Source organism: Tinamus guttatus, unplaced genomic scaffold (assembly GCF_059628265.1).
Source record: "Tinamus guttatus ecotype Peru unplaced genomic scaffold, ASM5962826v1 Tinamus_guttatus_pri_ptg000172l, whole genome shotgun sequence".
In the NCBI taxonomy this organism is placed as follows: domain Eukaryota; kingdom Metazoa; phylum Chordata; class Aves; order Tinamiformes; family Tinamidae; genus Tinamus; species Tinamus guttatus.
Window position 1 is genome coordinate 3,841,259 of NW_028288706.1, and position 21,947 is coordinate 3,863,205.

Below are 21,947 nucleotides of genomic sequence, written 5' to 3' on the forward strand. Positions count from 1 at the left end.
CCCATCTCTTCCCAAGCTGAAATCATCACAGTTCATGGCTGAACTGTGACAGTATTTAATATTATGAAGGTGCTAGTGAGAAGTGTTAAAGCTCAAACCCTGCTCCCTTTGAGGGGCTTTTGGCCCTCACTGGATGCAGAGTGCCAGTTTCTTCTCTGCAGGTGAAGCATGTGCTGAAGGACACCAGCACTGGGCGTTCAGGGTTCTCCTCAGGTGTTGGCCTTTCTCTCATCACAGCCACCAAAAAGAAGAGGACATGAGTCACCAAGAGCAGCCTTAACAAAGGGAAGGCTTTTTCATTTATACAGCTTAAAGCACTGGTTTATGCTTGTTTGAACAAACATGTAGGAGAAAAGCTCTATGACCAGGCAGAAACATGTCAAAGAGTTGAACACTCGACCAAGGGGACTTTTGTGCCATTTATGGGAGTACCCAGATAAAGCAACCACAATTACTCAGACCACCGTGACACCACAAACTCTGCATCAGTCCTTCAGGTCACCTTTAAAATATGCTCTGATGTTACCCTACCACGACCCAAGAGGAAGGCAGCTAGCTATGCTGCTTAGCCCCAGGCCCTGCCAAAGCGAGAGGGGCTCGCCTGCTGTCTCAGAACCCACCAACTATGTTTGGAGGCTTAAAACAAAGCAGTCGTCTTGAAGAAAGCAGTTTTGGTGCCTGACGGTCTATAGTATAGTCCAATTTTAGTGTTGCATGTTTGCTATGCACCATATTTCCAAAACAGGGACAGTTGAGAATACAAAATGCTTTCTGGTGCAGTGGGATAGGAGGTTTGCTCAGCAGAAAGGCATTACCTTTACTTTGGGGAAGATATTTTCATCTCCTGTCTTCCATGTGAATCCAGGATAGGCAGAATATTTACTGGGAAAGACCGTTTATTTTGCATGTTGCCTCAGGGCTTCCAGAGCATCTCCCTCCTGCACGTTACCTAAGGATGGCCCGACAGGCTCCTCCAGTGGCCAGCAGCTCAGTGAGACTGGCAGCTCAGTGCATGGGTGAAAAAGACTCACTTGCAACTCCCAACAGATTGTTCTGCACCAGAGTTTCTCATGCTCTGTCTCTCCGAAACAACCTGTTTTCCATGGTACAACCCTACAGGACGTGGAAGAAAAGGCACATTGGGAGCTCACTGCTCAGCTAAACAAAACACATGCCCCAAGGCACTGATTTATTTTTACTCTCACAGCCACTGAGCGGTATTTCTCGATGATGTTCTCATTTGCTGAACCTCTGTGAAATCCTTGCAGGCTGGAAATTATTTCGAATCATGTATCCAAGACAACAAGGGTAATTCTTACCCAGCATATTAAGCAAACAGACACCAACTGAGCTCCGATGCTTTGAAGATTACCTGGAGTTCAGTATAAGAACCCTTTTACATCTTCCTGAAAGGAGATTTCAGCATTTATTGCCTTCGCCCTCCGGCTCATCTTTCTGTTTCAGGAGATCAGTGATCCACTGGCAGCAGCCCAGCAGAGCACAACCCTTCCAGTGGGTGCTTCTTCCCAGAACAGCCTCCAACACCATCAGAGCTCATCTATGCAAAATGAGTCCTTAGGAAACATCCCTGCTCCAAGTCTGGGAGATGAGCATTGCATGACGCTGGTCACCAGTATGAGTGACCCTCACAAGTATGAGCACCACGACTCGGTCTGCCAACCTCTAACCACCCAGTCCAGCCATTAGAAAGCACATTTATAAACTCTTATAGCATAGAAGGAGGAATATGAAAACACTTTTCTTCCTGGCTTCCCTCCTGTGGAGCTATTACTGTCTTTTGTAGGCTGTCCTTCCAAGGAGAGCAATGACATTTGTGAGCTTTATTAGAATACTCGAAGGGAAAGAAAAATAAAAGACAGCAGAACTCATTTTAGCCTCTCCTGCAGAACTGCAGAGAGAGGGCTCAGCCTCCGGAGAAGTGATGCAAGACAAGCCTGGAAAGCCTTCTGGTGGAGGAACGCAGCATCCCGGAGCTATTAAAGCCCTGTTCACAGGAGATCCCCTAAGGGACAAAGGAACTTGCTCAGGGTGACATTATAAGCCCATTCACTCGCTGAAGAACAGGAGTCAAACAACCGGCTCATCAGAAACTCTGCACATGGCTGCGAGGTCTGATGGCCTGTTGTCAAATATAAGTTATGCAAGTGAGAGCTATAAGTCACTCCATGCGGTGGACCTGTTCTTCTCACTGATGTGAGAAAGACAAGTTGCCCAACACCTAACTTATCACTTGGAAGCTCAAAAGGATAGTATTAACCTCTTATCAAGAAGTCACAAGAACAAAGCAACAAATTATAGGCAACTAATTATAAAAAAGTATATATATTTACATATAAATATAAGCAGAGTAGGCTGGAAGGGAAGGGAATCCTTTTGCAAGTAAAAATTTTTGTGATAGAAAAAGATTTTGGGGTACCATGACACAAGAAGCAGATACCTAAAGGGAAAATCAGAAAGGGTGGGAAAAAAAAAAAAAAAGGAAAAAGAAAAGGACCCAGGAGGCCCTTTGCTCTGAAGGAAACTGCAGCAGCCATCGGCTCCAGGCTGCAAGGCACAGAAGAGCAGGAGCAGAGTCAGCCACAGGACAGACAGCAAGAGCCCCAGTTGCAGACAACAAACAGGTCAGTGTAACAGCAGCCTCCGTCCTAGCTGGGAGGACAGCTAAGGCCCGTGTGTTGCAATGTGGTCCTGTGCTAAGGAATCCAGAAGGAAACAGAGGCCACACTTCCTTCCCCACGCCGGAGATTAATGGGGAAATCCGCGCTCTCCTCTGCCGTCTACTGGCAGAACAGTGACAAGTGCCAATGCCTGATGGCTTCCCTGGGCCCTGGGGGCCAGCTCCCAGCGGGTACAACTCAAACCTGGAGGACTAAAGAACCTCATGTTCTTTAGTCTCAAACCCCAGTGCCAAGATGTGCCCGACGCAGCAGCACCTCTCCCACATCACTAGCATTTCACCATAAAGGGAACCTCCTCCTTTCAGCCAGGGCATCATGCTCTGGCATCCTGCAAGCTAAGAGAGCACTAGGAGCGATGGGATTTCATTTTTAACGTAATTTTAACTTAAGCATCGTAAAATGCTTGCTGCAAGCTCTCTGGGCCATTCACCCACAGATGAAAGAATTGGCCTTTACAAAGGGTTGAGCATCCCCAAGCCCTGTCGCAGTCAACGCTCCTCCCCAGCAGCCCTTCCCTCCACGCTCCAGCCTCTCCCGGAGCACAGCCAGCACCACAGGCATTCCCAGCGCTCAATACTTGCCTCAAACGTGACAAAGTCATCAAACTCATCAGGACAGGCCGAGGCTTCTTCCTCAGGGGTATATCCCATATCATACAACTGGCTGTCAGGATCTGCAGAGGAAAATAGAGAGAGAGAATCACCATGAGGAAATCTGCATCCTCCAATAAAAGGCAATTTTGGAGCCAAAGAAGCAGAAGGACAAGAATCGCCTTTTGCACGCACCGGTGCCTTCGGCGTTCAGAAAGGACCTCCGTTTCCAGGCATCCTAACCCGACAAGGTGGGGAGGCAGTTTGGAGGCTGTTCCCTGGCAGACATCCGAGGAGACCCTTTCCAGCTCAGACGGGGCCAGCACCTGGGTTCTTCCCTATCTTCTCACCACGCACCGGCTCTGCCATGGTCTCCGCTTCGTTCCCCCCGATTCCTTCCCTATCGCTCTCTCCTGTATCCTCTTACTCTTCTCCCAGAAGGCTTTAATCCTGCTGTGGGCAGGGAATACATTAGTTCTATGTGCGACAGCCAACTACCATGGGAACAGCAGGGAGAGCAGGCTGCACCGAAGCTTTTATCATTCACCGTTCCTCCTGCGACCAGCTGCATCAGGAGCCACCCGCACAGGAGGGGGGGAAATAGGAGGCTTTCAAGGAGATTTCTTTAAAAAAATGACTGCCTCTCACCCCCAAACACACATCCGCAGCAGAGCAGAGTTCCTCCGAGCCCATACGCTGAGGAAGGGAACGTCAGCTCCCCCGGCTCCCTCAAGCAACGGCTAATGCCCGATCCAGCACACGACCTAGATCCCAGCTTGCACACACCAAATCAAGATCAGATGCTGCAGTCCCAAAATAAATAGCAGGCTCGAACCCGCATGCCTTGGAGCTGCGTGCATTGCGGCACTAGGTCCGGGTGATGTAGATAAACTTGGCCAGGCAGAGGGAGTCATTATGTCAGCGCTCCCAGGGAAGCTCTGCGCCCACGCAGCGTTTTAGGAGGGCCAGGCTTTCCTTTCGCGGCTGATAGGGGCAGATGATGAGAAGAGCTAAAGCCTCGTCTGCCTTCAGCGCCCGTCAGGCCAGCGGCTTCCCAGCAGGCTGGCAGCACAGCCGACCCGAAGCGCTTCCAGGCTGCAGTCCAAAGCCAAGGGGCACATAAGTCACATTAAGCTTTGCTGCAGTGGAGCAGCCCAGGCACCCAGAGGGGATCAGACACAAGCACTTCCAAAGGGCATGTTCCTTATACAGTCACAGCAGGGACTCGCACTGCTCCTGCTTCCTCCCATCCAGCTCCAAGCACCAAGGGGCATTTTTAATTAATGGGTGATTGGTGCACAGGGCAGAGCAAGAAGGCAGGCTTGCAGTAGCATCCCTCCCACCGCCCTCTTCCCCCAGAACACACACCACCCCAAACACCCTCCTCAGCGCTTCTTGCACGTGGCCACTAAATGCAAACACAGTCAAGGCTCCAGGAGATGCTGCAGCCACCACCTTGATGCATCTCCCCAGCCCCTTCCGGGTTGTAAAGCTGCAGGAGCAGGGCAAAGATGAACAGATGGCATCCTCAAACAACACCTTCTCTGACCTGGATACGCAGCTCTCTGTGGTGCGACGATAAATCAGAACCAGACATAAGTAGAATTACTTTTCCAGAAACCAGTATACGACAACATGCTCTGCAGCAAGTACGTGGCAGGGTCACAGCTTCGGTGAATGAAAGGTGTTCTTGTTTGCAGTTCATGACTTCAACATCCCTGCTGCTTCCCTCGCTCATAGCACTGGCCAAGCAGTGCTGCTACGAGCTCTTTTTCCAACTGTGGGGTCTTTTGGCTCATAACCCTGAGCAAGGCAGTGATAGAGCGTGTGAAAAAGCCAGGGCACAAGCACACCGTTTTGGATAAGCCAGCCCCAGAGCAGCTCCCCTGCCAGCAGTTTGAGCATGGTAGGTATTTTCAGACTGTGTTCTCCCTCCTCACAAACATCTCTCCATCCCGACCTCCGCAGGCCGAGCTGCTGGGCCTTGCCTGGAGTGACACCTGCTCAGCCAAGCTGGACAGAGCTCACTGCAGCCAAACCAATTTGCCATCAGGGATTCCAGTCTCTAGTCTGACATTAGAGCCTCTGTGGTGACAGCAGGAAACCCAGCCCTGTCCCACTGGATACAGAGACCTGCTGGCTGCAAAGCCACAGGAACTCTGAGATTCACACTCAAGAGAGGAGCCTTTCCCCACCTCTTTGGGAAAGCCCAGAAGAGGATCTATGTCACGTCCCCAGAACAGACGGGACAACTGCACTTCCCACAGGTGACGGAGGCTGCTAAGCAGAGGACTAACGTGCTCCTGTAACAGGAATGTCCAAGCACCATTCGGAGGCCCCAGTCGGATCAGCAGACAGGGATCCCCTCTGCATGCACAGCTCCTGTGCCCCAGCATGGGGCTTCTCCCTTCTGCTTATTGCCCCTGCCAAAAGCATCACTCTCACAAGGGCCCTGATTTTCCAGACACAGATCAAGCTACTTATTCACATCATTCCCTCCAAAGGGAGCTGCAAAGGCAGAATTCGCCATCGAAGAAAGACTTCCAGTTTGTTTGAAAGCTGTGTGCAGCCAACACAAGCAGCTCACAGCTCCTGCCCAACAGTAACCATCTCCATTGTAATACTTGCCTAAATCAAGTGTTTCCTGCGCTGCTCCTGGAGCATTCCCAGGCCTTCGGCTGGTTCTTGGTGGAGGGAAGAATGGAATGGCTGATTGCTCCACCTGCTTGCACAGAGCAGGCTGAGGAGGGGGTCTCGCTTCACACACCATCTACTTGCAGAGCAAGCTATGAACATCAAGGAGATCCCTTTCCCAGGTCTCAGGGTTAGAGGCGCACACTTGCCCATGGCCTGTTTGGCAGAAGCGGGGAACGCCGTTTCCACATCCCCGAGCTCCCAAATCAGAACAACTCTGAACGAAACAAAGGTTGACTTTTCTACTTGATCCATTCCCTCCCCCTCCTAAAAAGCCATATGGTGCTTTGTATATAGGGAGAGTTGCCATGGAGAGCTTGCCTGCCTCTCTTCAGCACAATAGGCTGCATTAAGCTTTCAAATTCCTGTCCAAGGGAGCCAAAAAAGCCCAGGAGAACTTAGCTGCTCCATTGGTGCTTCACACAAATGAAAAACACCGTGTTCTCAATGTAGAAAGAGTCATGCAAGGGGAGCAGGGCCAGCTTGGATGCTGCTCCTCTACGCCGTTAACAGCAGAGCAGGATGGACACAGGGTACCAGTGATGGCATCACATAACCCTGCTCCAACTATTGCGACACTTGACAAGTGGAAAACGTGCAAATTCACCCTGCTCTTCTCGCTCTGTTTTCAAACCCAAAGCCCAGCTGATCTCTCCCTCACACCCCCTTCTCCGTGCATGCTTTCATCTCCTAAGAGATCCTCCTACCCCTGTGTTCACCTGAGCTCCTCCTCAACGGTGATGTGCTTAGGACATCTGAAGCCACCTCTTCCCAGCACCACTGAAAACCCTTGCTTTCCCCCAAAGATTCAGATGCCATGAGCTTTGAGGTGTGCCACCTCCCCCCAAGCAGCGCTTGCCCCTGTGTTTGCTTCCCCCATGTGAGTGTCCATGACCAACCTCTCCCACATGTTCAGTTCTGTATCAGTCACTCCCACTGATCTTGTTAAACAGCTGAGCAGAGCTAAAATTCTAAAACCCAAAAATCAGGCTCTAAGAGGCTTCACAGGGAGTTTTACTACCCAATAACCCTACAGAGGGTCTATATGCTGCATATTACATCTTTTTTTTCTCCACAGATTAGTTGCACTGAACTGTTTGGCTGGCGTGTGCGAGCAGGGTACCAGGCATTTAGATAAAGCAGTTGCTGCTGCAATCATTTAACTAAGGTGATGCTGCTGATACAGAACACACAGAAGTAATGGCTGTAGCCAATAAGACTAAGAACATTTAATGTATCATTTAGCAAAGCTCAAGTGAATCTGGAAGAAGCAGGGAAAGCAGATTAAATGTGGAGAGGGATGTTCTTGCAGTGCTCCCATGGCCATGGGAATGGTGCATGCACCACTCCAACCGCCAGGCCCCACAAACCAGCTGAGTGTACTTGGAACAAGACCTCCCAGCAAGCTGTCTTGAACTTTTAGCCATAAAAAAAGAAAAACCACATACACAACCACAACGACACACCCGACCGTCCTATCCATACCTGTGAGCAATGCAGCAAGCCTTCAACTCGTGGTCGGTTTCTGTGTCTTTGCTACAATAGCAGGATCTTTTACAGACTCTAATCCGACTGTCCCTTTGCCTGGTGGCACCCGTGCCTGCCCTGGCATTCTCTGCATGATCACATTGTCCCATAGCACAGGCTCTCTCCTGCAAACCCTCTGTTTCTGCCCACACTAAATCTGTGTTTTGGCTCCTCCTCCACGGTCTGGCCTCGCAATAAGCCCACCACAATACGCAGCTCCTGGGTTTTCTTTCTGCTTGCCACCTCCCTTACGATGACAGCCACCGTCCACAGCTTTCCTGCTGCTTGAACTCACTCTATGGGCACCAGTCTGCACATTTTTTTAGGCATCATCTGTACACTATCATAACCTCATCAAATTGTCCTCTCTAGCATCCCTTCAACATCCTTCCCTGCACCTATTGAGAAGTCTCCTGCTGCCCAACAGGCACCCTTCAAACCCCACTGAAAGGACTATTCCCCAGAAGTCCACTGCATCAACCACATCATCACTCGGGAGACGGAGATTCATTTTCCTGCAAATTCTTGGCTTGACCAGTGCAGCTCTGACCAGCCAGCCACAGCAGCCCTCTTTTCTCCCCACCACATATTTGATTCTGCTTTGCTCAGTGCTGCTCTGCTTATGGAAGAGGACCTCCAGGATTATGGCACTGAATTGTAACCTACATCTCCCTCCACTCTTAAGACACCCTATTTTTTTCCCCAGAATTTTAAAAGATATCGTCCAAACACTGTCATGTACAGCTTGTGACATGGACCATCTCAGCTGGAGCACATCTGTGTGTTCTCCACTGACAGCATATTGGCTGTCCTGTCGTCTGCCCAGACCTCAAGCCAAGGGCAACCTCTGTCTGGTATCTGTGAAGCATCTGGATCCACTGGCCAAGCTCTAGAGCATCCACAGCCAAGGGCACCATGGCAAGAGGCTTCTTCTAGCACCACACACAGAGTCAGGGAGAAAGCAGGGCAGGTCACGGCTGCTCTTCCCAGGGCGAGAAGTTGGATTTCAGTTGTGCTCCCACAGTGGCCTCAAACATTCTCCATCAGAAGAATCACGGCTATTCAAAAGGCCTCGGAGATGCGACAGTAACTTGGGCTTTTCAGGAAACACAACACGGAGCACAGAGCTACAGCAAAGGAAGCTGGGGAGCGCAGAAGGCTCCTGAAATAGCTTCCAAAAGCTGCTTTAGAGGATTTGAGTGAAAAGGCACCTTGAGTGAAGAGCCGTGGGTACAGTAGTGACACACAGGTCAGAAACAGAGCCAGTTTTATCTACTTCATATAGGAATGACCTAGAAAAACAGAGCCTTTCAGAAGTATTTAAGTCATCTGCCAACATACACTGTGCGTACTGCTGCAAGCCACAGAGCTGCAAACTCAAAGTCAGTTGAACAGTGTGGATTCGTGCAGCTCACACACTTGAATTATTCCATACAGTAATAAGGCTGGGGACCTGCATGAATGGCACACAAAAAACAGAACACAGGCAGAACCCTAGTTAAAGGCCTGGTGACAGCCCGGTCATACAGGAGGCAGGAATATGTCCGAGGAAAAAAAAAAAATCCCAGTTAACACTGAAGGCCACAGGCGGTTGGGAGGACCTGGCGCACACTGCAAAGAGTTGGAGGAGAAGCCACTATGCAAAAGTTACTATCTCCAAAGGCACCTCCAGGTCACGTGCTTTCATTTTAGACCCAGACAGCTATGTATCATGAGTAACTGCAGGATGAAGCTACCACCAGCCCAACCATCCTCCCTTTTACTTTTGCCTTCACTAAGTGGTGCAGGAGCACATTTATAATTTGAGGCCCTCTGCCTTCATGGAAAAAAAAATGCTGGAAACAGAGGAAGTTTTCCCCTCCATATCAAATTTCTCACGTCTCTAAGGGCATCTTTGTGCCCTCTAAGTTGAGCACCAGACCTCCACAAACGTTTGCATCTTCACAAGGAACCCAGTCTCTGTAGGCCCAGGGGGAAGAAACATCTCTCCGACCTCCAGTCTTTCCCCAGCACCACAGACCCTCTCCTTACACATGGCTGCAGTGTGAAGCAGCTCAACATGCAGGCTCCTCCTGGGGTAGAACACCTGGCAGAGAGCACTCACCGAAGGCTTATTTTTACAACCACAAATTACAACAACAGAACATTCAAGTAAAAAGCTCAGGCTCCCCGTGTCTCTTAATTCTGACACTTCTCAAGGAGACAGTGTCAAAATTAAGGTTCCTTACACAACATTCACCTGATCTCCTCATGGATAATGTTTTAATAGTTAATTTCTTCATCTGTGGGGATTGGTGCTTATCAAATACTCCTTTTTATCCTCTTAGCTCAGCAAAGACCCTCAGGCTTTATTTACAAGTACTGTCTGAAAATATAAACAGAAGGAACTTCATGGTACGCAAGCAGCTTGGAAGCATAAATCTATCCTCACTTTACCTCAGAAATCAGGTAAGGATGGCAGGACCTCAGAAAAGAGATCACATGCAACTGTAAATACCAGTTTATTGCCCCAGTTGGGGCAGTGACTGGATGGCACCGTTCATGCCAAGCATTTCTCAGCCTTCCCCACCTTCCAGCTCCCACGTGAGATGTGGAGATAATGGTTGAAGCCAGCCCAGACCAACCCCTTGCTCCCCATCCTGTGCCTGACATGTTTATAATGGACTTGCTCCAAGCAAAGCCAGTTACTAATACGAACACACAGCCTTGGTGAATTTAGACAGAGCTTTTCTGCAGAAGAATTCCTGGCCTGGATGCACGCATTAAGATGATAATGGCTTTTAATACCCAAATTGCTAGAGCGCTTGCAGTTCGTCACAGGAAGATGTTCGTGCCTCTTTGCCATTCAGCACATACGGGTCTTCCTCACCTCTTTTCACTGTTTGTGTCCCAAGGCTAATGATGGCTAACGTGAAGCTGAGGCTAACGACCATTTCAAAGCAATCAGCAAGCCCCAGAAAGCAGCTCAGATCGGAGCCGTTCTCCCGCTTTCCAGCAACAAGGGATCAAGAGGGGGCTGGCAGGTTGGCCAGGAACCACACAGCCACACACTTTCTATAGCAGCCACGCTCTGGCTCCAAAAGGTGAGCTGCAAAACCATCAGCAAGAACTATGTGCAGGTCTGAAGTCAAGGACTAGGAACAGCCAGTTTCCAGGCCAGAACATAATCTGTCTGGTGAGCATGTGGAAAAGAAAATACAGGAAGGCAGAACAGACATTAAATTATGCCTTAAAAGGGAACTTCTCCCTGTTTGGCACTGCAGAGTTTAGAGGCACCTTTTGGAAGCGATGAGTGTGATGAGAAGTTTCTTGTCCATCACCGAGAGCGTCAAGCAGCTGCAGGGGAGCTCTTTGGAGCCCCTTTCCTTCCAAGTCCCTTGAACACTATGCAGGCTAATAGGAAGATGCTCCTTAAAGCTCTTATGATGAAACAGCCTTTCCTGTTCCTCCTCTGAACTTGTAACACTGACAAAAAATTCCCTCAAAAAAGGGCCAAACTGTGTACTGCATACCACTGAAGAGAAGGGGGACCATACTTTATTTGAAATGTTTTTTTTGTTCCAAACGACTTATGTGGAAAAAAAAAGAAAAATTAAGTAAACGTAATTTCAGCCAGTTTTCAAAGGTTTAGGTAATATTCTGTTTTCTGGAAAGGAATCACCTGATTATCTGTGACTGATTGCCTTCTCTCAGCTACAAAACAGTTTAGAAACACTACTGTATTTAAAGAGTTTGGCCTTTTAAAATCGGCAGTACAATACCTGTTACAATAGATCCAAAAAGCCAAACACAAGGATGCCAAGATCTTACTGGCTTAATAGAAGCATTTTTATAATAAGTCGTCATACTGTTTCTGCTGACTTCTCTATAGCTATGGGCTGTGTTATAACCTAGATTCAAAATAAAACAGGTTTCAGAACCAAGGAAGTGGAAAAAGTTAGTTAGAGAGCTCAAGCCATGGCCTCAAAGTCACAAGCGGTCACAAACCCACAGAGAAGCAAAGCAGCTGGGAGGGACACGTTGCTTGAACGGGCAATAACCCTTCAGCAGAGGTGGCTTTAGTGCAGTCCTGGGACCACCTGATCGATGAGTTCAGCGCTGGGCACCTTGCTGGCAGAAACGCCTCCTCTTTGAAGGAGGAATAAGCTGCCCTGATGCTAACGGATGGATTTAGCAGGGAAGTTTGTACTCACTTAGGAAGCACTAAAGAGATCATTAAACAAAAAGACATCCAAGGGACACGCACAGCAGTTTGGAAGAGACATGGCTTGGTGGAGACAGAAAGGGATCAAGGTCACGAAGAAATCGGAAAGAGGCTGTTGGAAACCCAGGGATGGCTTATGCCAAGGTGACCTCTGAATCTGGGCAACGTGATACCCACCAGAGCCAGCCCAACCTGCTGCTCACACATCGCAGCCTGACCTCAGCAGCTGTACAATTACAACCAATTTCTCAGCAAAGCAGAAAAGCCACGTCACACGTCAGGGCGAAGAACGAGCCCAGCAAACGTTTGAAAGCAGCAAGCTTTTGCCACATCCATCTGTCAAGGCATCACAAGGGCACAGTCGCTGCTCAGCCACAAGCCTCCAGGCCATGAGAGTCAAGTGGTGTTCTTGGATAAGCAGAAGTTGCAGATGAGTAATTATCCCTTCACTAATAGCACCAGATTGACTGGATTCCCAACGAGAAATTGTGTGACAGCTTTGGCTAGACGGCCTGTCCGGAAAGGCAGAATGACAGGCCGTGTATATTCTTGCTACCTAAGCTTAGAAATCAAAACCCATTCATCATGCAAAATCCAACCTGACCCCTTGCCAAATACTTTTGGTGAGGACAAAAAAGCCACTCCTCAGTTTCCTGCATTGAACCAAAAATTAATAATCTCTCATTCTGGATCCTAATCACAACATCCAAACCTGCGAAATCGCAATCCGTAGGACTTGGACCAGGACCACCACCCATCTGCAGCCCCAGCGCCTCCTTCCCTGCTCGCCAAGCAGCGGGCTGGCCCGGCGCTCTCAAAAGGATTAGTAACCACAGATGTGAAACAAAACAACACACTATTACGCAGAAAGGAAAAATATGATGGAGAAATACTAGAACAACAGATGGATTATGAGAAGAGTCTATTTTGTAACACAAGTTTACATTTGGTTTTACTCTTGTACAGACAGGAGAGCTCTAAGAGTCTCTCCAAGACTGAAAAAACATCTCTCCAAGAATGATTTAACATCATTCTGCATTTCTCTATATTTACCATCTTCAAGAAAATAAAGTCGTCCCTGTACTGCCTTCTCTTCTCCTTCGCTAGATAAGGATGGTTTCTTCACTTTTAGGGCCAAACTTAACCCTTTCAACTGCAGTTCATACCCGCTCCATCCTGCCTTTGTCAGCTTAGGCTACGATCAGAGATTCTAAGAAGACACCACAAGTTGATTTTACTTGATCAGAAGTTTTGTTTTGTTTGCTTGTTTTTTTATGAGAAGCCTGGCTACGCAGTAAGGTTTTCCCTTGCAAGGAATTGTGCATAAATGATGACACTTCGGACATTTCGTCCAAGATTAATGCTTGCCGCAAGAAGTAAAGGGCAGCTTTGAACTGCTATGAACTAAAGGGATTCCTCTTTTTTTTTTTTTTTTTCGCCTCCCCATTTCGGAGCTGGAGCCTCTTATACTCCGACAGTGACAGGATGCAGCAAGATTTATTTGGCATATGCAACCAAAATATTCATAACGAAAGAATTCCCAAAAATTGCAAGGGATTATTGTGTAAATCCACCTCATTCTCTTAGAGCCCGAGGGCTGCTAGGCCTCAGCAGCAGTTTTGTGGCAGCACACTTGAGTAATTTGCTGCCATCCCTATTTCAGGGCTGTGATAGGGCCTACGGATATAGTTTCTACAACGCTCCTGTGCTTTTTGTGAAAGTAGGTCAATGCAGCACGGCATCGGCGAGGTTGTTTTGGAGAAGACATCCTCCCTGCTCAGGCACGGCATGTGGATAGTAGCCAGCTCCAGTCCTGATGCAACAGTTCACCGTGTTGTCAAATTATAAAACAAGAAAAACCCAATTGTTTATTTGAATTAAAAAGGCAGATGCAAATAACAAAGAAAACAAGATACCCTTCTCATGAGCCAGAAGTGCCCTTCTGCACACACACCCCCTTAGCATATCCTTGTTAGCATATCCTTCCTCTAACATATCCGTGCTTCTCTGTCATGCTGAAGCACAAGCAAACAGCTACAAGCAAACAGTTCCACACTTGCTGAGGTAGGTGGGTGCGTAGGTAGGGATTTATTTCAAGAGGATAACACGAGGTTTGGCAACAGGCATCTGAGAAAGCATCTCCTCAGAGCAGGATGGCTCCTCTTCCCCAGATACCCCTGCGCGGGAGGACCATCATCTCGCAGGAGAGCACTTTGCCGCAGAGGGACAGGGACCTCATACCGCCTCAGGCAGCAGGACACCGCGGCCGAGCACGTCGCACTCACGACACCTCCTTCCCTGATGGAGGGGAGTGCTAGACCGACTCACATGAGGACCCTCGCACACCTTCATCACGCGCAGGCCCAGCGGCTGCCAAGAATAAGTGCTGAAGTGCCATTATTTCAAGAGAAAATTAAGTTTGGTACTTCTGAGAAAGGCTTGGCCTTTTCTGCAATAGCAGAAGAGGTCACAAACTGGGACCACACGGACTCCAACTTGATGGGCACCATCACAGAGCTATACAGATCCTCCTCTGCTGCAGGAACAAGGAGAGCTCTGATCTACAAAGAACAGCACTACAAAGAACAGAAAGGGGTTGTGTTTTTTTTTTTTTCCTCCTCTTTCAAGTGCATACATAAATCTCAACACAATATAGAAGTCCTCACTTCTCTCAGGGGCAAAATTTGCACTCATCTTCATAAACCTCTTATTCCAACAGGCAGTATACAGGAGGGCTGAGCAAGATGCAATGCAAAGAAAAAGAAAAAATGCAGAGAATGCAATCAGAGCAATTTTGACTTTATTCTTGCTCCTGAATCGCGATTGATTTCCCATTCAGGGCAGCCTCTGTTCTCTGAACGAGGGTTGTAAACAGGGAGGCATCTGCACTACCTTCAGCCAGCCAACGAGCCCTCTGCCTGGTGCTGACAGCGTAGCCAGGGCTAGGAACAGACCAGACCAACAAGAGTCTCCACCGCAGCAATGCTGCACGGGTAAAGCCACCAGCAGATCTGAAGAGAAGGTGGGAAGTGCTTCCACCAGCACCAGATACGCACAGAGTTATTAGCCAAATGCGCACGCAAGATCTCACTCCATCTGCTGAGCTGCAGTTAAAAAAAAAAAAAAAAAAAAAAACACTTTCCTTTTATAAAACAAAAGCCTTAAATATTAATTTAGGCACTCCCACCAGCAGAGGTGTGCTTGGATGCTACTAGTAGCCTGGTGCAAGGCCTGTCATATTTACAGCATTAGCCTGGAAAAGGAAGGCTGAAGGCCCACAAAAACACAGCATCGGAAAATAGTTACTGGATTGGAAGTGCGTAAGGGAATGCAAGCTTGGGCTTCTGGAATTATCCCTGTGCAATGAAAGCTTTAATTCCGTGTAGCAAAAGCCATCTGCAATGCAGATTTTACAAAGGAAAGCAGAAGTAAGCACGAGCCCAAGAGTGGTTTGCGACACCAGCCGGAGCTGGGTACCTAGTGCGCTCTGCACCCTCGGACACGTCCTGGAGCCCGAGCAGGGCCATGGCACGGGGACAGCAGCCACCTGGCTCCGAGGAAATGCATTCAGAGCCCCTGCGTGCCCTGCCTAGGAGGCTCATGCAAACATTAAGTGGTTCACGGGCAGCCAGAGCCATGATGTGAACAGAGATATCCCCCAGCACCATCAGATACAGGAAAAGGGGCTCGGAAATGCCAGATCAGGAGCTAGTGCAGCACAGATGCTGCATCCGTGCAAGCTGGGAAGACAGCAAGGCTGTGTTGCTGAAAGCAAGGCTGTGGAGCACATGACCAATATACTTGGGTTAGCAATGCAGGGATAACTCAGATCTGGTTTTGAAAACTGAGTTGCTCTGCTTTCTAGATTTATAAGCTTTTAAAATGCAGCATGAACAGCTTTCGTTCAGCAGGAGGGCCAGACACATGCTTTTCTTTACAGGGGGAAAAAGGATTCTCGACGTGGCACCCAACTGCTCAAAACACACCAAGCGTGTGGAGGAGCCGAACACCAGGTGCAGAAGTGGAGGGTGACTTGCTGGCATGGAGAGCAAGGTGGCCCCGTGCAAGGGCACCCTCAGCCTCCGCGAGCTTGCACGGGTGCCAGATGCAATTAGCAGCTGCCCCGCGCTCATGCACGGGGCGTTACAGCCTCCTGCCCACGTGCGCGGCCGCGCTCCGTGTGCCGCCCGCGCCCACCGCAGCGCTGCCTCCTCGCGCAGCCCCGCGCCGGCCCCGCGCTGGGAGAGCGCTCAGCTCAGCGCCTCGGGCGAGCCGAGCGCTCCGCCGGCGGAACGCCGCTTATTCCACGGGATCTCTCCCTGGAACAGCACTCGGGAGCGCGGCCCGGCTGCCAGCTCCCGGCCCTGCAGTAGTTGCCCCCATTTGGGGGTGGCATTTCCAGGTATCGTGCCCAAGTCTTGCACCCCTCCTACTCCTGCCAAGAGCCTGCAGCTCCTGCAAACAGGAACTCCGTTACAGCTCCGGAGCCAGCATCCAAACCTGGAAGAATTATTTTCCATCTTGCCAAACCCACAGAGCTTTTTAGCTGAAGCATTTGAAAAGATTTGACTCCTTCCATTCTCTGGCCCTCCCCTGAGCTCCTAAGCACATCCATGTCTCGCTGTCCTGGATGCACTGCCTGCTCTCAATACACAGAGGTCCTTTTGTTAAGGGAGCAGCATCCAAGACAGAATGAGCCACAACTACAGGAATGTATCTTCCTCTGGATTAGCCACCAGGAATTTCAAGTGACAGATAGCCCATTCCAATAGGGTACCTGCACAGAGCCCATCCCTACGCAAAGCCTCCTGGTGTGTTTTTTTGTTTGTTTTATTTTATTTAAAATTGATGTATCAGGTCAGAGCACAAGTTACATGGTGTCTTCCATTATTACTTCTGAGTTCCAGTAAAAGCCTTTGGTCATCTAAAACCAGGAGATATTTAATATCCCAGTAGTGAGGTCCTACCCCAACACAGACATTTCACCCAGTTTTCTCCGTAGCTGCATACAAATCCTAACACGTGTTTCTCACAGGGACCATCTCCACATTAGCTCTCGCTGCTATGCCGAGATGGACGCAGGGCAGTCGCTCTGGCTCCCAGCTTTTTCCCTGCATGATGACTATGAAGAAGCCCCAGAGCTCACGGATGGTACCCAGGTGCAGCACAGCTCCTGTGGCTGTGGATTCGCCAGGCATTGCAGACCTTATCCAGTGTCTTTAAGCATTCTCTGTAACACACTCTGCTTCTTTCAAGTCACCATGGTCTCCATTATCAGCACTTTGAGCTCTACACTTCAAGGACCTGAACTTCCCCTTCTCAAAAGTATTTCTCCTCCCTGACTTGCCAACACTGCTCCATGATTTTCCTCCCTGCTTTGCTACTTACCTATTGCAGGACTGGCCAGTCTTTATTTACAAAATTTAAGGTTTAAATTTAAAATAAACAGACACCACCCGCTTCAGGGAGGGGAAGGAGGACAAGGGTGTCCCAGCATCTGTCCCCATTCCTAGGAAGGGCTGGTACAGAGCAGGGTATGAGGAGCTCCTGCAGTTCCCAGCGGTGCACGAGCACATCCCAGGAACCTGTGCCAGGAGCATCTCCAGCCTTGCCTCTCCAGGCCCAAGAGCACCCAGCAGCCTCCCTGCCAGGAAGGCACAGGGTCAGCTCTGTCTACCTCAATTTGGATTTTGCAATTAACCCCAGTCAGCTCCAAGGCCTGGGAGAAACCCAGGAACAGCTTCAGAACAGTGAGAAATCCCAGTACCAGCCACAAATCTCAGGTCAAGCCTCCCTTCAACTGACTGCACCACAGAATACCAGCAAGTACAACAGAGCCAGACTGAAAAAAAAAAAAAGCCAGACTAATTAACAGAGCTGTGTTAAAGAGATGCCCAGCAGCAAGGATACCTCTTCTAGGTAATCAATATTGACTCTCTCAACAGCAGCAATAAATCCTCAAGATCATTTCAACAAACAACTGCTCAGCTCTTAGAATTCAAAGAAACCCTCCCTGCTCTCTAACATTGCACATTCATAAGAGAAACGCTGAGCTCAGTGCTTTACCTTTCTCAAGCATGGTAAGAAATCCAAAGCAGTCTCTTACAAGTTTAAGAAATAGTGATCTTAAAAGCTTTCTCTGGACCTGTTTTTTCCATTCGATTAATATAACACAATACTACAGCAATTAATTATTGAAGAGAAACAGAAGCCAGAGCTTTTAGAAACAAGCTCTTCTCCAATAGCAATTTATTACAAATTAATAGCATGCTGCAGTTCCTTCTACAGCAGGAGATCTCAGGATTAGCTACTCTATCGAGCCACCACAGAGCCAAAACTTTGGAGCTGCCATAAAGCTCCACAGTCCTGGTCGTACAAAGAGGAGACAAGTACGAACGAGCAGGGAGGGATGGGGGTGCTGCTCTGCACAGAAACCAGAGCCCCTTCTACTCCTGAGGGATTTTGCTGCTCCTGAAACAAGATGCTTTGTACAGGAATATATCAGTGTCCTCACATCTTTGCTAGCGTCGGTCTTTAAAAACATGCTCCGTCCACTGACAAACAGCACATTCTTTGCTGCATGAAAGCAACAATGAAGTTGAAGACAAGTATTACTGTAAACAAGGTTATTGATTAATGTGCAAAGGCATCGCGTGACAACTGCTAATTGCAAGTTTTAGATTAAATGCGCTCAGCATCATGTTCCCGATATTTTTTTTACACCCTGCCCTTAACACCACACTTGCTCCTAAAACAAATCTCTGAATAATGGCATTAGAGATCAATTCCCTGAAAAAGCATCTGTTTTTTTTTTTTTTCTCTCTAGCAAATCAATGCAGTGCCAACCAACCAGACACATACCTAACATTTCACCAAACTATTGCTCTGGAAGCACATGAAATAATCATGTCAAGAGCAACATCAGCATTGTCGCTGGCCTGTTTGTTTAAACGTTACCAGGCAGTTCAAAGCTCTCATTTCATGTGCTTCTTGTTAGAAATCACTTGTGCGTGCTGAGCCTACAAAAAGCTGGGGTCAGGGCAAATGCACCAGTGCCCAGGGTCTAGAGATATGATCCCACCCTGCAGATGGATGGCGAGAGCAGGGGTCAGCTTGGAGTCACTGCTCTGGTATAGCAGCAAATTCCCACAAATCTGGAAGTGACAGCAGATACCATGCAAAAAGGGATCTTCCTCTCGATGGCTTGTCAGTTTTCAACATACATTTAGGAAGTAACTTTCCTGATAAACAAGGAAACGGGCAACCAGCACCACAACTGTGGGTTTATCCTGGACAAACATCAGTGCAACCCATTAATCCCCTTGCTCTCTGCCCAACGCACCAAGTAAGGATGCTCAGAAAACCAAGTTCAGCCTGTTCTGAGCGATTTGTCAGCTCCGTTACAGCTTGGGGTGTTAGTTTTGGTGCCTCTTCATCCTCATGCATAGCACAATGGCAAACTCACCTCCATTTTTGATAGCTCTGATCCCTCGGTGGAAGTCTTCAAAGCTGATGACTCCAAGCCCACTCGGATCAAGATACTTCGTTAGGTCCTTTACCTGTAACCATAAAAGCAGCGTTATCCTCAAAGCTTTTTTTTCCTCCAGATACTAAAGAAAACTTCAGATCAAAGAAGCATCTTTTAAATTCCTCCTTCTCTCCTCTTCTCCCACAAAACGCAAGATTCAAGCTAAGGTTAAACTGCTCAAAATGACACCAAGTTGCAGTAGTTCTCATTAAAGGGAGAATATCGAATCAGGACAGCAGGGTTAATTGGTACTGGACTAAGCGACAGCTTCCCTGCCAGCCTGGAAACACAGGTCAGCACAGTATTTCTTCCAATGTGATCTTTTCCAACGGGCTTTTGTTTCTGGTGCGGGGGGCCTTCTTCTGTTGTTGTTTTATTGAGAGAGGTCCTGTCTTAATTGGGAAAGCTCATTAATAGGCTGCCCTGCAGGAGGGCCCAATTAACGGGCTTCAGCAATAACGTAACATGGAGCAGTTCGTATTTAGGCCTCACAATTGAAATATTTTCGCAGTTAGACAGTGCTTAAAGGGGAGAGAGAAAAAATAATCACACAAGCTAGCAGGTATCAGAGCAGACACACAGAGCAGGTGTTCAAAAAAGCTTCACCCAGTAGTTAGTTTGCAACTACTAAAACAACTGTCTCCCTGCCTTTTTTCCTTAAAAAAAAAAAAAAAAAAGAAAAAAAAAAAAGCAAATCCTCATTCAAGAGATAACGAGGTGCCTTAATCTATTTTAGATCCACTTCCTTTAGCCCAGAGACAATCCTAGGAAGGAGCAGGCTTTAAGAGGTAGAGTCACGCAGTTGGTTTTGTACTCGAGAGGTGCTGACGATTCTGCCCTTGCTCCCACCACACGTGCTGACCTTTCCTCCTCTGCCGGGGCTGACACATAGGAGAGTCTCCAGGCACTTCGTAGTGCTGAATTTGTTCAGCTCTCACGAGCACAAGCTCCTCGCAGAGCCCGTGCGACGCACTTGCACGCGGGCAAGCTCGACGTTTTTGTTTGTTCTTGGCAAAAAGGTGGTGACGCATTGAGCCTCTTATGTCAAGGAAGGAAACAAACAGCCTACACCTAAAAGGAGATTCTTAACACCTAAAGGCGAGGAGGACAAAAGTAGCTGCCCTACCGAAGCAGCAGGTACCAAGTGCAGTCACGCTTTGCACCTTCACCTCAGCAATGCAGCAGAGTTTTGCTCTTTGCTATTTTTCTTCTGTTTTCCCCCTAGGAAGTCCAAGTCCGTGTTTATACAGACAGAAACACCCACTGATCACATTTGCAACACCCGATCGGAGCTGTCTGCGGTTCATTCGCATGTTCACATGGTTTCCAGTGTAGGGAGAATTTGGGGGGGCCAGGGGGGAGAAGACAGGACAGAGTCTTGGCCTCAGAAATCCCATCTCCTCCAAGCAACAGCGAGCATCCTACAAGCACAAAGGATGCAGCAGGATATAAGTCATCGACACCAAGATGCACATCTTGGAAAACCAGGGGGATGAGACAAACCCCAGAGCTCAACATGCACCGGGTTTGCCTGTTCATCAGCTTGCAAACAAGAAGGAGAAAACAAGAGCATCTCTTCCCTGTTTCATGGGGAACATTGGTTTTGGGGTGGGTTTATTTTTGAGCAGACAGATAGTAGCAGAGCCACTGAACTCGTACAGCACACAGACTGCAGTGAGTCACACACACTTCTTGCGAGTCAAACAACGGATAATACAAACAGCTCGGGAATACGTCAGCTCCCGCTAATGCGTCTGGCAGATCCAAGCTCAAAAGCTGCAAGTAACTTTTGTTTGCTGTGTATAGAGACAGCACAAGAGTGAGTGACATTTAATCAAACGTGAGAGCACTCGATGTGACTAAAAGGTTTATCACGACATCCTATAGAGTGGAGGGAGCTCTGACAAGCCCTCCACAACACGAGCACGAGACGGCGGGGAGGGGATGCTCACAGTGCTGCCCGACACAGCCAGTCTGCTTGGGAGCAGCCTGCTGAGCCCTCACGTTAGCACCCACAGACCCCGCTCCCCCATGCGGGTGCTGCAGAACCTGCCCTCCTTTATTTATTTATTTTAAATCAAGCAAAATTTCACAGTCCTGAAGTTGGAGATGCCCACACACAAATATCACACAACTTGCAGTTTTAAGTGCCCTGTGCTGTGTCTGTGCTGATCTAACCTGCACATGCTTGCTGTCTAGGTTTAAAAACCTCTGACCATAAAATAGTTGATTGCAACAGAGGCCCCATAACCTGACTCTGAAGTGGCAAGTAATGTCCAACAATCAGACGAGCTCACAAGCCAGGGAGGACAAGGACGTAAGAAATACCTGGGCCCACCTGGCACCTGCTGGGCCTACAGGAGCACAGCCAACCCCAGAGACCTCCTGGCACCCAGCTAGGGGCTCACGGCTGCCAGGTGGCACCTCCCTGCTTCATCCTTCCAGAAGGAGCTCCAAGGTCTCTCTCCAGAGTTACCATTGTCAGTTTTCTCCATTTCCTCATTTGGATGACTAAGCTAAAGAATAAATCTTACCTTTTTAGAATGTTGGAAAAAATCATGGGTTACAGCTAAATATAGCTTTGAATTAGCAACTCCATTAAACAGTTTGAAAGTTACAGATTTCTGTTTAGCCAAAGACTCATTTATTCGCACGAATTTGGATAAAAAGAGAGCAGTCAAATACCCTATATTCCCATGAGCTCA

General features: G+C 48.4%; 1 protein-coding gene across 3 annotated transcripts in view; it reads right to left on the bottom strand.

Annotated features, from left to right (window-relative positions):
- The window catches only part of RAB11FIP3 (RAB11 family interacting protein 3), a 76,419-nt gene that overhangs the window by 37,092 nt on the left and 17,380 nt on the right, over nt 1-21,947 (bottom strand). For 2 of the 3 annotated variants that reach the window (XM_088523078.1, XM_088523079.1), the window contains exons 2-3: nt 19,180-19,273; nt 3,281-3,372 (exon numbers count right to left, since the gene is read on the bottom strand). In XM_088523078.1, coding sequence (XP_088379204.1) covers nt 3,281-3,349 — 69 coding nt within the window. In that variant the 5' untranslated portion in view covers nt 3,350-3,372; nt 19,180-19,273. Of the gene's footprint in view, nt 1-3,280; nt 3,373-3,484; nt 3,810-19,179; nt 19,274-21,947 lie in introns of those variants that run through there. The other variant, XM_088523077.1, reaches the window with a different exon arrangement.